This window comes from Larus michahellis, chromosome Z, assembly GCF_964199755.1.
Source record: "Larus michahellis chromosome Z, bLarMic1.1, whole genome shotgun sequence".
Lineage (NCBI taxonomy): Eukaryota > Metazoa > Chordata > Aves > Charadriiformes > Laridae > Larus > Larus michahellis.
In genome coordinates, this window is record NC_133930.1 from 44,794,612 (window position 1) to 44,810,922 (window position 16,311).

At 38.5% G+C, this 16,311-nt stretch overlaps 1 protein-coding gene across 3 annotated transcripts in view; it reads left to right on the forward strand.

The window, feature by feature from the left end:
• Positions 1-16,311, forward strand: part of AOPEP (aminopeptidase O (putative)) — a 210,490-nt gene that overhangs the window by 108,226 nt on the left and 85,953 nt on the right. For all 3 annotated transcript variants that reach the window (XM_074569859.1, XM_074569860.1, XM_074569861.1), the window contains exon 11: positions 7,143-7,203. In XM_074569859.1, coding sequence (XP_074425960.1) covers positions 7,143-7,203 — 61 coding nt within the window. The remainder of the gene's footprint in view (positions 1-7,142; positions 7,204-16,311) is intronic.

The following is a 16,311-nucleotide window of genomic DNA, read 5'->3' on the forward strand; positions in this document are numbered from 1 at the left end:
GTGGAGTTTTACCTATTGTAGTTTTTAAAAATAATGCATTCACTTCAAAAATGCCATTTTGGGGAGCAGGATTCCAAAAGTCTTCATAAATCTGGGTGAGCAGTTTGGGAAAAAAAGGAGAGAAGATATTAATAAAAAACAAATGTATTGAGTTTTTTAGTGAAACACTTCTATTCTTAGGGGGTGAGGGAGAGAGAAGCTAGTTATCATTGAGATAATGTGTTTTGTGGCATCATGAGTTTAGTTTGGGCAGTGTTACATTTTCCAATGATGTACCGTGGGATGATATTTTGTTTATATCATTGGATATGGGTTTCCAGCCCAAAGACAATCAGGAATATGAAAGGGAATATATAGAAAAGTGGATTATTTAATTACATGATTTTACATTGATTTGTTAATAAAATCTCTTTTTTCCTTCCTTTTTTTACTTGTGTTTCTCTGAAGTCCAAACCCAGTGCAAAATTTTATTTGAATAAGCATCTGATTTTCCACGTAGAAACAAGCAAAATATTTAAACTTCCATTGAGACTAATGCAAAAGAAGTACATCTCCATTTGCATTGCATCACACTTCAGAATGTATGAACAGAGTTTCAGATCTGTGGTAATTCATTTTACAATTACACATATAGCGTATCTGAATTTATCTACTGCCAAAATTACCTTGGGTGCAGTATCAACAGCAATGCCAAGAATAAGAGAACATCTGAATATACAGAATTCCTTTATTTCTTACCTGCTGTGAAGACGTTTTTTGGTTCTTGAATGTATTCTGTTGCTAGTACACACATACTAGTCTGAGGTAAAAGCAGACGGAGGAAAGATAAAAATGAAATATTTTTAGAGATCATCTGCTGATGAGTGCTTTTTTGCACAAAGTTTCAGTCGCAGAAATTAAATACATTTCAAGATTAGAGCAACAAAATTCTTTGTAGCACACAAAACCTCCCAGACTCATGCAGTTCTACCAAGTAAAATTACAATGTTTACACTAAATGCTTCTTAATTGAAAAATATTAAGCGCTTTAATATATTGAAGTTTATAATGGAGACTGGACTTAAGAAAAGAAGAAGAAAATAGAAATTAGTAGTAGGGAATCAAGCCAAATCCTGCCCTCAGCTGTGGCAACAGAGACAAACTAGTGTAGCTAGGAGTAGAATTTGGCTTATGGGAGACTTCTGTAATGAGAACAGAATTAACACTGGCAGAAAGAAATCATACAACAGTGTGGAAATTTTCTGTAATTATTACCTTGGTGTAATGCAACATTGGTTTTCTGCTGTTGGATACAGCAGACTGTATCTAAAAAGATTCTCACTCTTCCAGTACTTAATTCCTTTAGTTGTTAGTTACAGCAGATTTTTTAGTTAATTCCCAGCTATGAGCAGTTCCAAGATACAGATGCAACTTCTTAAGCAGCAGTCATTCATTTTCGCTGCCTTCTGTACTCAGAGGAGGAGGATTATTCCTGGTTTACAGGGCTACTTCACTTCCTCCTCTGACTCAATTTTAATGGCATTTTAGCTGTAGGAATCCATTCTCCAAGGCAGGATCCTCCCCTTTCTGGGCTGCAGCTGAATACTGACATCAGACAGGCCATCCATCCTTTAGAATTTCCTAACTTGCCCTTAAGGTGGGTTATTTCTGTGTGTGAAGGGCTAATGGCAAGAAGGACAAACAAATATTTATCATTATCCTTCTCTGTTTTCAAAGCCTTTTAAAATATAACATGCACTGGCTATAGCCTCGCATTATCTTGGCCTTTCTGTAGAAAATCTACAATACATCCCACCTGTAACTGAGGCGGCTTATTTCCTCATATATAATTTGAAATTTCACTACATTAAAAAAAAAGCCAAACGAAAACCAAACAACAACAAAAACCCCTCTTATGTGCCTGTATATCACAGTGCACTGGATTTGATAAAACTCCCAGTGGCTCTGTTCTTCCCAAGGCATACACCCATCGTCTTTGCTGTAAATTGATCCCATCCACATCTGCCCAACACGTGAGCCATGCAAAGATTCAGTGGTTTTAAGGCCCTGTAATAGAGGGTGAGTTTCACCAGCCCGTGGTGCCTCAGCTGCTTGTGCTCTTTACAATTGCAGGTTTTTTTCAGCAGGTCAGTTCTGTTCTTTGGGGTCTCCTAGTGGTATTTTTTATTTAATTTCATTCAATAAAATAAATAAGTATACTAATAAAGCTATGGCTTTAATAATACACGATAGACAAAGGAAGGCTTGTGTTATAGCTCTCCTATTTGTACTGTTAATAACTCAGGCTTACTAACCACATTCCTTGGATGTCTTCATAAATTGTCAATTGAGTACTAAATAAATATTAAAATAATGCTGTAATTTCTAACTACTCAGCTATACAAGTATAGGTCTCTGTTTCATACTTGCTTCCTTTGTTACTCACATTGTCATGAATGTGGTGATTTTGATTGAGACAAACAGCTGGTAGGCACCCAACTCCCAAAGCAAATCGTTGGGAAAGATTTTTTCACAGTGTTTTTGATTCCTCCATTTTTTTGGTGAGCCAAAATATATGTGCAGGACAAAAAACAAAGGAAATCTTATCTGCAGGAACCTATGGCAAGTTTACAGAATCACTAATCAGTTACTAGTCTTTGATTTGCTCTATGCCCCCATATTTAGCTGGAATGGCTTGCTTTGAAATTGGTTGGTGTGTATGAATGTGTATATCCAGATGAAGCAGTTATGCTTGTTGAAGTGTTTTCAGTTGGATATGGCAGACTTTTTATCTTCTTTTAGAAAAAAAAAAAGTCGCACACTTTCATGTGCACTGTTTATTTACTGCAACATCTTATTCTAAAAGTGGTTTCTCCTCCTTGTAGGAGTGCCTTCAGGCCTTATGCAATGAAAGCTTGATATATAAACATCTTTTATAATGCTAACTTCCCAGTTATTATTAATGATAGTATTTTACAGAGCTTGCTCTGAAGCATTGAATCTGGCGACGAACAGTATGTATACATATTAGGAGATCATTCCTAGGGTGATCAACTTATCGCCTAAACAAATAGACAAGGGATGAGATAATGGATATGCTAGCATTCTCATTTTGCAGTAGGGAACTGTAGTACAAAGCAATTGAAGGACCTGCCCAGCCTCCTAAGAGCTCTCTTACAGTGCTAATCAATTGAACTCGGATACCACAGCCCAATACAGTACCTTAACCAGAAGCGCATTCAGGAAATCACACACACACCAGATTTAAGTCCTTACAGATGTTTAACTGCAACATAAGCAGGTGGTTAAGAGCCCATTCTGAATATGGATGCTTTACTGAACTGCAACCTCTATAAATATCAGGCCCTGTGTCCTTTCTCTAGGACAATTGTTTTGAAATAGCAATCTGTTTGTGATGTAGTTTTTGGGCTTGATCCGAAGCCCAGCAAGTTAGTGGAAACCTTTTCAAGGACTTTACAGTTCTTCAGAATCAACTCGCAACACATTCAGAGCAGAGCTTTGCAGTAGTCTGCATATTACTAATATATGTGTGAAAAAAAATAATGAACGCTTGTAAATGCTAAAACAAGTTGCTTTTTTTTGATGGCTTCCAACAAGAATGATCTAAGTTGGAGGAAAAAAAAAAAAGGTGTGTGAAAATACAAAGAAGACTGCAAGACTGCATATGGTCATATGACAGGTGTATAGCTGACAATGAGGGTGCTGCAGGCAGAGAAATAGCAGTGTTGTTGTCTGTGCCCTTGAGAAACATGTCAAAGTTTGAGGAGAGGCTGAGAAACTTACCAGTGGTATTTCTGCCCGGATTAGTGTGGTATCACAACAGTGCAATTCCCCTCAGTGCCATAAGCTTATTTCAAAGCCAGTGTTTTGAAATGAGACGTTGTTGGCTTTGAAAGAAATAGAGAGTATATTAAACAAAGGAACTACATAGCAAATGTAGTGTTATTATTTTGCATAAATGATTTTTTTTTTCATGAGGAAATCTCACACTTTAAATGAAGCATATTTACGGGGGGGGGAGGAGGAGGGTGGGGAAGGGGAGGAAGGACAAACTGGCGTTGTGAGGCTGTGTTTCTTATCCCTAGGCAAGACAAATTAAATGCACAGTAAGGGTATTTTTCCCAAGCTGCTAGGTCTGCTTCAACATTGGAACACTAAGCTGTATTGGTTTTGATTCATGCAATAACAAATAAAAAACTGTTATTCTGATTATGCTGCTTGAGACAGAATAAATGGTATGATCCACCTGATCTACCTTTGACTATATAAAATCTGAGTGTCCAGTTTTAAACTAGTCCTGTATGCCCTCTCTGTGGTAAGCAGACAGAAATAAGAAGTCAAGAAAAACCATCATCTTATCCCGAGGAAGGTGAATTGACTGGCTGTTTGGAGATACTTCTCTTTTTCTCCATTCCCTGTGGAAGGGACTCAGCTAACTAACTTAGACTAGACACCAACTTTTACAGCACTGTAGTAAGGTAAAGGTAATTATAGCCTGAACGATCTGGCAATCAAATGCTCTAAATTTAATAAATTTGCACAAATAACAAGGTACCACTAAAAGCTGACCAAATCTGGATATTTAGTAATTCATTTGAACGTAGACCACCACCCCATTACAAGCATGGCGTATGTGTTCAGTTATATGTAGAAAATTGATTTCCAAAGTGATCAGACATGCAGAATGATAATTTCCTGAAAATTCAGAATCCTGGCCATGTAAAAGACTTCAGCATGACTGCTGCAATTATTTGAACCACATGATCAGTGGGAATTTTTTTTTTTGTCTGTGACAGTCTGTGATCTCCTAATGTTACAAGAGATATTTGACATTTCAGATATAGTGATTGGGAAGATTTATTGTCTCTATGGGAATTATTCTCCCTTCTGGGACGTTTTAAGTCACCTCAGCCAGGCCGATATGTCATCTCTTACTTGTAAAGACGCTGTTGAAGGAAAGTTTGGACCTAAATTGATGGAACTATCAAAACAGATTACCAGCAGCAAGTAGACTGGTGCTGTTTCTACATTAAGCCTCCGTGGCCTCCACCATAAGACTGATCAAAACCTGAAGAAAACTATTACTAGAAAATTAAAGCATGTATAAATGGCTTTATTGTCATTGTAATCTGAATGTTCTTTTTCTTTAATCTGTAGCTTCTTTCGATTTTCAGTATAATGATGAAGCCCCTGTATGCAAACATACCTTAGTAGCTGAATGACCTAGGGCAGCATTTGTGAGGCAAGACTTACGTTTAAGGCACTTGGTATCTGGTTTTTGCCTTTGTTACGAAATTCCTGTGTATGTTGGACAAGTTTACTAAGACCAGATTGCTTATTTTTTGCATATACTGTTGAACAGTTACTGAATGAGAAGCCAGCTGACTCTCTGATCCGAGAGATAACTCTCTGATCATTTTGATCAGATTTTCCCACCCCTAATTCACATTGGCAGAGTTTTATTCTGTTAGGTAAACAGGCTCATTTTAATGGACCTCCTGTAGAATACTGCTCAGTGTGAGCAGGGATGGCAGATCTCCCGACACAATGGTGTAGAGTGGAGGTTGTAGCTGCTAGTTCTACCTCAAAGGAATGCCAACACATAGTCCAAGCTCTGCTTGGAGGCGGAAGGTAAATTTTTCATCTTGGATTCAACGAGGATAAGAATATGTAACTCGTGATATAAGCCATGTCTGGAAAAGTGTTGTTGTTACATGTATTAATATCAAATAATTTAAATCGTTGACCATTCTGAATAAAACTAGCCAAGTTAAAAAAGAGTAATAACTATGATCAGTAAAATTTTTACTCTATGAATGTGTTCCAGGGTCACACTAACATATTGCTTGACTGCTTTTGAGACTCCGTAAGTTCTCTAAGCCTTAGCTTTTCCATTTGCATGTCAGGCATAACAGTGGTTGATTTCTCACCCATTGGCATAGTGAAAGTTAGTGTTTAAAGGTGCTTAAAAATCATGCAGTAAAAATGAGTGACGTATTCATTACAAATCCTTCTTAGTCACTGATACAGTCCATAAATAAACATCCTTTAGGGTCAGAATTTTGAACACATCTTTGTCAGGGATTGTGGAGGGAGGGGGAAAGGCTTCTTTTTCATGTAATTCAAATAAAAGTTGTATTGAGTTGCTTGCCTTCCCGCTTCAGAACTTAGAAATGGCTGTTCTTTTCCTGAATGCTTTGTTGGTTATGAGTCTACACTACACTCATGAAGGTAGCTGCAAGTATTAGAATGAGTCCTGCCAAGGCATTGCCATGGCAGGACCATGCACGTCCATCCTGCTTCTCAGAACATTTACATCCATTGAGGGCTTACTCAGGTTCCTTTTTGAGTACTGGCACACTGCATGGGCAGTGTGATTTATTTTTATTTCTTTTATATTGGCTTCCTTGCAAGTTGGGAAGTCTTCAACCAGAGCTGAAGTAAACGCAACAGAAGTTGCTTACAAAAGTAAAAGGGGAAATATAATTTCTGAACTTGTAATTAGTTATTTCAGCTTGATCATGACAAACTGTTTCCTTTCGTTAGGGATCCAGACTATTCTGTGACTTCACTGTGAATATTATCAGGATATAAAGAAAGTGCAGAAAAGATGAAACTGAAATATATTAGATACTTGGTAACTTCAGGGATTAGTATCCATCAGTGCTTTTTAAAACCTAAAAGTTTGAGGAATTTTGTATTTAATTTCATTGTCTTTGGTATTTTAGCTTTATGTTTAGGCTGCTTCTGTAATAAAATACTGGTTTTGAATGTCTCTGGCTAAATTTACTTGCCTGTATTTTTTTTTTCTGTAAAAGAAACAAAAATCTACTCAACAAAAAGTAGAGCACCTGTTCATACTTTACATGTTTCATAAATGCAGTTTACCATCTTACACTTTCTCTGTCAATCCTCATAAGCGCCGAATTTATTGAGCTTTAAGCACACAAAACCTGATCCGTTTTTAATTTGCTCATATCTGATGGTATTATTCATTAAAAAAGCCCAAGAATGTAGTACCAATACAGTACAACCAATTCTTGGAATTCAGAATTTTGCTCAGCTTCTGAAGGATTGATTGTCGTGTGGAAAATTTGGTATTTTTGTATGTGTCTTCTAATTCTTTTTTTTTTTTTTTTAAGATCTGGGTTAACTGTAGAAAGTATCTTCCAGAATTGGCTTGACACTTCAGGAATACCAAAGGTAAATACAAAACACCAGTTCCCAGTTCTTTGTGGAGTCTTGTATTTCTCATTACATTATATGTTATTTAAATAATTACCTGAACTTATAATAGGTATGGTTTTAAATAAACAGTTTTGACGATGTCTGCTTTCCACATCTTTATATGGGTTTAGCTTTTATCACTTGCAGGTTTTTGCTTCTACCATTGTCTCAACAAACGTGCCAAAGGGCAAATCTTACAAAACTTATCCTTTTGCTTGGTATTGTAGTCATATGGAAGTATGCTTTACAGGATAGTTGTGGACTGTACTAAATGTAAGGAGCATTGTTCACGGTTGTCAGTATATTAATTACTTGAAAGCCGTACTGACTTTCTTCCATGCAGGTGCACTACCTGCATCATAAACAGCAGCCCAGGAACACCATAAAACTGATTTGTTCTCTCTCATATGGGTTTCCAGGTGAGCGGACTAGGGTGTTCCTCAGGGAAAGTTTTTGTCAGCTCCTTTGCACGAAGTCATACAACCGCGCCAGCCAGTCAGACAGCGTGAGCAGTGTGAGGTACAGAGTATCCACTGCAGTTGACTACCTTTCTTGAGTAAAACAGCCACTGAGAGGCAGCTGCTTATCACCCTTGTTTTACTGACTGCACCATAGAGTCCTGGTAGCATAATAGTTGAAGTCACTCAATCCTGCAGCACCCACTCTTAGAGGGATAAAATGCATTTCTTAGTGGTTTAGTAGATACCTATGAGAAATAATTTGATTGATAATTAAACATTTTAAATTTACAAATACTAAGGCTTCACTGCGTTTGGAGAGGAAACTTCCTTACTGGAGAGACTGTCCTTTGTAATGGGATTGGGAAATATGCATCAGGCTGTCCATTCTGAAAATCAAGTCAGAACATGGTTCCTTTATATCTCTCCCATTTAAGCATTTTTATATTTTATAGTGGCTGTGGTTGTTTCTGTGGCATCTTTTATTTCTATGTTTTGGTGGGTTTTGTTCAGGAAATCCTTGTCATCCGTTAACTATAAAGAAAATTCAGCACTTGTGGTGCATTTACAGCATTAGCTTACAAAGCGTTTGTCGTGGTTTTGGCCAGATTGGCCAATCAGAACGACAGATGCCCCCCCCCCCCCACTCTCCTCAGAGAGGAGAGGAAGAGCTAAGGAGATCTACGAGTTTAGAAAAAGAACTAAACTGCTTTAATGAAAATAATAATAAATAAGGAAATAGTAAATAATAATAGAATAATAATTTTTTTAAAAAGTATACAATATATACAAAAAACGTATCCAGCTCCCAGACAGAGAAAGTCCAGACTGGAGTCAGCGACAGACAGGAGCTGAATTGCCAAACTAGAGTCAGGAATGCTCAGATCGGAACCAAAGGCAGACAAACAGACAGGGTCCTCCTCAGACGTCAGCCATTGAAGAAAGAGCGAGCCAAAGCAGCCTTGCCCCTTTGATCCCTCAGCTTTTATACTGAGCATGATGCAGATGGGATGGAATGCCCTGTTGGTCAGTTTTGGGTCACCTGTCCCGTCTGCTCCTCCCTGCAGGTGGGACGTCTCTACACTTCTCCGCTTCCGACCCTCCAACGGGGCAAAACAGCGAAGTTAGCTGGCCTTGGTTGTTATAGCAATAAGTCTAAGCAAGAGCCTCTGTGCATATCGTTCCTTGGTATAATCAGGTCTTATCACTCTGAGTGAACAGTTTCTGAACAATGTGCTGTTAATTTCAGACTTCAGTCAGGTAGAAGAGGCCCGGCTAAAACGTAAAAAATTACAAATCAGAAAATTGGTTCTGTTTTACCTCAAACCAGGACAGTGTTTTAAAGAATTGTCTTTCATGGTTGTATCTAATTCTATAACCTGTATACAACTGGTACTCTTAAAATTTGGTAACAACATGGTGACTTAAAAACAGAGTTGTTAGCCCACCCTTCAGTTCACTTTCTTCACAACAGTAGGTAGCTTAAGGGCACTGGAAAGGTACTTGTGCAGAAGATGGATGAGGGTAAATACTTTCCACTCCCAAACTGCTGAAGGAACGTTACTTACCATCTTCCTTCCAGTAGAGGAATTAGCATTTTGTGTTCTTTGCAGTCATATGTCGTGGCATCTGTCTAACTGAAGATCCTGTGCTCCTTTAGCTGTGCTTGGTTACATTTTGCCATCCCAAATCCTGTCTCCAACTCTGTCGAGGAAAGTATATATATACACCCCTTTATATTTGCAACTTACAGCCATAGAAACTTTAATATTTGTTGATTTCGGTTACCATTTCACTCTTGGAAAAGTCACTTGGTCTTTTCTAAATATTGGGCCAGTTTCCAGGCTCATGTATATACCAGCAGTAATCAAGAATAACTTAACTTAAGGGAGTCATACTGATAAATAAGAACAGAAGTTGGCCTGTTGCCATGAAAAAAATAATTCTGCATGCCTGGTTACATTTCCAAATTTTGTATCTTCTAAATCATTAAAGGTTAATATTACAAAAAAGGGTGTGTGGTAGTGCCCAGCCGATTCTTTTTAACACAGAAGCGTGCCACAGCGCAGTGGTTGTCTTCAGGCTTGCTGCGCGGGAAGGTTTTCTTACACACAACACAATGAGGAACATAAGAGATGCAAAGGAAGCATTTCTGAAATACAAGCTTTCATGAGGGTTTTTTTCTGGGAACACATGGTGGTAGTGTTAAGTAAGGTGAAACATATTGTGTTGTTGAAAATACCTTTTATCGAATCAAGCAACCTTCAGCATGTACTTCAGTCTCAGAGGTGACTCACCAGGGGATTATAGCAACTTTTCATCATGTGCAAGTAGTACTGACTTAACACCACTAACTTTAGTCAATGAGTTAAGCTGGCAAGGAGTAGAATCAGGAGAACAAAACTGCATTTAGAGCTGGAAAACACCTGTCGAATCACTTAAGTCCACTTCATCCCTGCTGCTGTTGATTTGTTCTCTTAAGTGCAGTTTCTATTGTCTTTCATATATTTCTATGTAGTGTTTACTTAAGAGTTTAAGACTAAAAGACCAAAATAATCTTGAGGAAGATTTTCTTAGTTCTGCACAGACTTGTCTTTGTCTTATATTGCCCAATTACTCTGAATTTCTTATTCTAAACCTTTTTAAAATATGCTTAAAATCTTTCCCCATTTTGAACTCTGTTGTACACTGTTTGACTGAGAGGTAGACCAATAAACATTAGGTAGTCTCTGCATCTCATAAACTCCTACATGTATTTTTTAAACTCATTCCAGTTTCACTATCTTTTCTTTTGCTTCTGAAACTGCATTTACTGGTAAACTTGCTATATCCTGAATGTTCCTTGGGTACCTATTTCACTTGGTTCCTTGTGTGATGAAAATGATCTTCTCCAGATTCATTCTTGAGCTAAAAAGGAAAAGGGGGAAAGAAAAAAGAAGAGAAAAAAAAGAGTAGTTGGTCTGCTCCTTCATGATTTTTAGTTTCCAACAAATCCTTCAGTGTAATCACAAGATCACATAGCTGCAGGCACTAGAATAAACACACCAAACATCCCCTCAAAATTATGAAAAAAATTGCAAGAGGCGATATCACTGCTGTGTCTTTCTCCTACTCCCTTTTGCTACTTTATTTTCTGTTTAAGCTTAATTCTTATTCACTGTTCTACTTTAAACAGTACTTCCTTATTAAAGTAGGTCCTGCCAATAGGTATTCTGGAGTATGTACAGCTTATAGTAGCGTGTATTGCAAGAATACTACTCCATGCTTTCTAATTCTGAATGAACATTGGAGTACAGCCTCCTGTTACAATGCTAAGAATTTTGCTATTTAAAAACAATTCATATTGCTTTTTGTGGTAAAACAGTAGTTTAAGCTACATCTACTGATGTTATTTGTAAATCATCTACATTTCTGGAAATACACAGTCAAAAGAAATCTTCCAGTGGTGAATACTAATTTATTCATAGTATTTCTGGTTTTGTTTGTATATGACTGGCTCTTGGATTGTCCTACTTGAAGAAGAAAGGGATTTGAAAGGAAAGTCATAGAAAAATTTGAACTGAAATATAATTTGTAAAGTGTTCTAAGTCAATGCAAGTAACATACGTCTGTGGTTTCTTACATTTAGGAGGATGTTACAGCAGCAGCTCAAGTACTTAATATGATTTCTGACAGAGTGGTTTGTTGTTAAGAACGTTTCCAGCTTTTGCCCCAGTTACAAGCTTTATAGATTCCTGTGTCCTTTAACTAAGACAAAAATACAGATGAAGGGATAGCTCTACCAGAGAATGCATTGCAGGGTAGCAGTTATGGTCAATTACTAACAAACTAACAACATTCAAGTATTTTTTTTAAAAGAATGCTCTTACTAAATTTCTGAATTATCTTTAGCAGTTGTTCACCCAAGTTTTACAGAGGGTACTAGAATATTTTTGAACAGAAAAATCACTCTTATTGGATCAGAGGGCTTGGGTTTGCTAACAGTCAGTATTTCCTGTCATTGCTAGTCATGCCTTATCTTGCAGTTTTTCTGTCTGAATGTACATAATAGCTGCATATTGGTGGATAGCAACATTGAGACAATAAGCACATGAAATCTTTATTGTTTGTTGAGATACAGTAAATTTGTAGGTACTAGCAGTGAGAATGACCTGTTAAGTAGGAAAATCTCATTCAAGCTTGTGATTTGGGGAGAAAATTGTGAAGGGCCTATGAAGAGTTATAATTTTATTACTAATTTAATAAAGTTTAATGCTGACTCTGTTAGATTAATTTCAAAGTTGATGTTAAGTATTAGTCACAAGAATAACATGCAGCTGCTTTAATACTGAAGTTTGCTACTTTAACTTTTTTTTCATCTGAACGTGGAGACTTTTGTGTGTATTTTAACATCAATGCAGAGAATAAAACTGATTGGTAGTTGAATTCTAATTGAGTTGATAATTGAGAAATAATCTGAAGAAAGCGTAACTGCTACTTATTCTTGTATGTGGAAAGCATACTTTGAAGAATAGGCACTTCCCCTCAACAAAAATGGTATTGTTTTTCTATTATCAAGCTTGTAGATTGGAAGATGAAAAGATATTTCCAAAGTCTTTAGAACTTTAAATCATCGTACGTCAACAGTATCAATTGATTAATGGATTCACTAATGATAACAAGCACAATAAGAAAAAAATTTTTGGATACGAATCATTAGTGCTGTGATTTTTGTGAAATTATCAGTTGTACTGTCAAGATTGCATTCATTTTCTTAGAAGAGAAGATGGGATTTTGGAAAACATGAAAATGTAATCAAGAAAAGTGTATAGTACTGTAGTGTGCATAGATGTCAGATGAATGATGAAGAGAAACAAATCAAGACAGATTGCACAGACGGACTTTCTGTCTATGTTGTTAACTCTTTGAAAGATGTTTTTTTTAGATAAAGACTATCCATCTGAAAGTCCTTCTAGATAGACCAAACTATATGGAGAATTTGATTTTTTGTTTGGTGCAAATTATCAAATAACATGTTAGGTCTGATATTATTTAAATAGATACTGTGTTGATCTAAAGAAGGTTAATGTCGTAAAATGGCCTTGTAATTTAGCCATTCCTATAAATTATACTTAAGATACTGCTAAATGAGACTGAACAGTGTTTTTTTGAGGTTTGGGTGGTTGGGGTTTTTTTGTTGAATAGTTCAAAAAGTCAAGAATATCACTTTTATAAAATGATACATCATTAAATGTCAGTAAGGACCCAAATTTATTTCAGAGGTCTTCAAGTTCAGGCGTGGCTTAGAGTATTGTTACAGTTTTGGAGGGTTTGGGCGAAGTTTCATCTGCATTGCATGTGATTGCTGATTTTAGGAGAAAAACACAATCAAGATGTGAATAACATTATTAAGAATTATTACTACAGTAACGATGAGATGGTGGAGTTCAAGATCCTTAGGGCAGCGAAGAGGGTGTACAGTAAGTTCCCTACCCTCGACTTCAGGAGAGCAGACTGGCCTCTTCAGGGATCTGCTTGGTAGAGTACTGTGGGATAAAGCCGTGGAGGGAAGAGGGGCCCAACAAAGAGGACACTGGGCAAAAACACCACGAGGCCTGCATGGATGAACAAGGAGCTCCTGGAGGAACTAAAACTCAAAAAGGAAGCCTACAGAGGCTGGAAGCAAGGACAGGTAGCCTGAGAGGAATACAGAGAAGTTGTCCAAGCAGCCAGGGATCAGGTTAGGAAAGCTAAAGCCCTGATAGAATTAAATCTGGCCAGGGATGTCAAGGGCAACAAGAAAAGGTTCTATAGGTATGTCGGTGATAAAAGGACAACTAGGGAAAACGTGGGCCCTTTCTGGAAGAAAACGGCAGTCCTGTTCACCTGGGATATGGAGAAGGCTGAGATATTCAATGACTTTTTGCCTCGGTCTTCACCAGCAAGGGCTCTAACCACACCACCCAAGTTGCAGAAGGCAAAGGCAAGGACTGGGACAATGAGGAACCACCCACTGTAGGAGAAGATCAGGTTCGAGAACACCTAAGGAACCTGAAGGTGCGCAGTCCACGGGACCTGATGGGATTCATCCACGGGTCCTGAGGGAAATGGCAAATGAAGTAGCTAAGCCACTATCGGTCGTGTTTGAGAAGTCGTGGCAGTCCAGTGAAGTTCCCATTGACTGGAAAAGGGGAAACATAACCCCCATTTTTAAAAAGGGGAAAAAAGGAAGACCCAAGGAGCTACAGGCCAGTCAGAGAGGTCAGTCTCACCTCTGTGCCTGGCAAGATCATGAAGCAGATCCTCCTCGAAACTATGCTAAGGCACATGGAAAATGAGGTGATTGGTGACAGCCAATATGGATTCACTAAGGGCAAATTATGCCTGACAAATTTGGTAGCCTTCTATGATGATAGAGCATTGGTGGATAAAGGAAGAGCAACTGACGTCATCAACCTGGTCTTGTGCAAAGCGTTTGACACTGTTCTGCACAACATCCTGGTCTCTAAATTGGAGAGACAAAGATTTGGCTGACGATAACAAGCTGTGTGTTGCGGTCGACATGCTGGAGGGAAGGGTTACCATCTGGAGAGACCTTGACAGGCTTGAGAGGTAGTCCCATGCAAACCTCATGAAGTTTAACATGGCCAAGTGCAAGGTTCTGCACAAATACAGGAGAATGGATTGAGAGCAGCCTTGTGGAGAGGGACGCAGAGGTAGTGGTTGATGAAAAGCTCAACATGAGCCAGCAATGTGCATTTACAGCCCAGAAGGCCAACCACATCCTGGGCTGCATCAAAAGAAGCATGGCCAGCAGGTCGAGGGAGGTGATTCTGCCCCTCTACTCTGCTCTGCTGAGACTCCACCTGGAGTACTGCATACAGCTCCGAAGCCCCCGGTTCATAAGAAAGGACCTGTTGGACCAAGTCCAGAGAAGGACCATGAAGATGATCAGAGGGCTGGAGCACCTCTCCTGTGAGGACAGGCTGAGAGAGTTGGGGTTGTTCAGCCTGGAGAAGAGAAGGCTCCAAGGAGACCTTATAGCAGCCTTCCGGTACCTAAAGGGGGTCTACAGGAGAGATGGGGAGGGACTGTTTATCAGAGAGTGTAGTGATACGACGAGGGGTAACAGTTTTAAACTGAAAGAGGGTAGATTTAGATTAGATATTAGGAAAAAATTCTTTACTGTGAGGGTGGTGAGGCACTGGAACAAGCTGCCCACGGAAGTTGTAGATACCCCATCCCTGGAGGTGTTCAAGGCCAGGTTTGGTGGGGCTTTGGGCAACCTGGTCTAGTGGGAGGTGTCCCTGCCCATGGCAGAGGGGTGGGAACTAGATGACCTTTAAGGTCCCTTCCAACTCTAACCATTCTATGATTCTAATTTAGCCATTAATTGAATAACTTAGAAAAAAAAAAATGCTTTTGAGATTCTCAGCTGGGACTGTGAGTCTGCATTAAGGCGGAGGAGGATACTTCACTGAATTTAGTTTAATGACCTGCTAAAACATTGGCTTGCCTCTCAAGGCAAAAGCCAGATTTTCCAACGTCTTTCTGTTTTTCTTCAGGCTACCTTTCAGTATTGTATGTGTCCAGCCCAGATGTACAGTAGTAGTAGTACAGTAAATCTGCACGAGTAACAGCTTGTTCAAGAAGCTGAAGTGCATTTGAAACAAATGTTCAATTTCTGAAACAATTGTGGACTAGATTCCACCCGTTTGTTCATTAGAATCTCTTTTAAGTTTAATAGATCTGAAGCAGTTGTTCTGGTTCCCTTTTCCTATTAATTGCATTGCTGAACACAAAAGCTGTGTTATGTGCAGAATGACTGAGATCATCCCTACTAGAAAGGAGTTATGTTTGGTATCTAAAGAACAATAACAGTTTGCTGCCTGGCTGATCAATGCTGGATCAAGTTCACATTCCCAAGCTCCCACTCTCCCACCTACATGTGCTGGGGGTGGAAACAAAGCAAAGAGAGGGAGGACAGGTCCTCTTTTACACAGAAATGTTGAACTGTGATTTGCCTGATAAGGACACAGCTGGGCTTGCATAGCAATAAACATTGATTTTAATCCATTGCTTACAAAAACATCCTAAGAAAAGCACAGAAGTTAGCAACCAATTACTTTTTAGCCTGCCCATTGTTTTCTTTACCCAATGTAAACAATCCATAGAGGTTTAAAATACTTCTTGTGCTACCTCGCAAGAAAACAGTTCTTCTATATTAATTAGGAAAGAGTAGCCTTCAAAATGTCTGAAATCTCTCCAGTTTGGAGTTCCTTATAAGTAGTTTTAGTGCCTTGAAGACAGGATACGAAATAATGAGAAGTCAAATGCTACTTTAGAAAAAAAATATTTGAGATCTTTTTAGTGTGGGAGGATAAAGAGTTGAGCATGAAACTGAGGTAAAAATTTTATGTGACAGCAACAAGTTGCCACCTTCCCTCCCCAGTGGTCTAGAGTTTTAAAAGAAACACAGATTTTACTACCTGGAAAATTTCACTGTTTTCTAGGCTTTTAGAAAGACCTGATTGTGATTGGAAGGAATTAATATGTGGGGAAGATGTACTTCATGCATGTGTATAAACATGTACCGTGAATGTCCATGGAGCCCTCTGTAATGCTGACCCCAAAAACTGTGACCGGC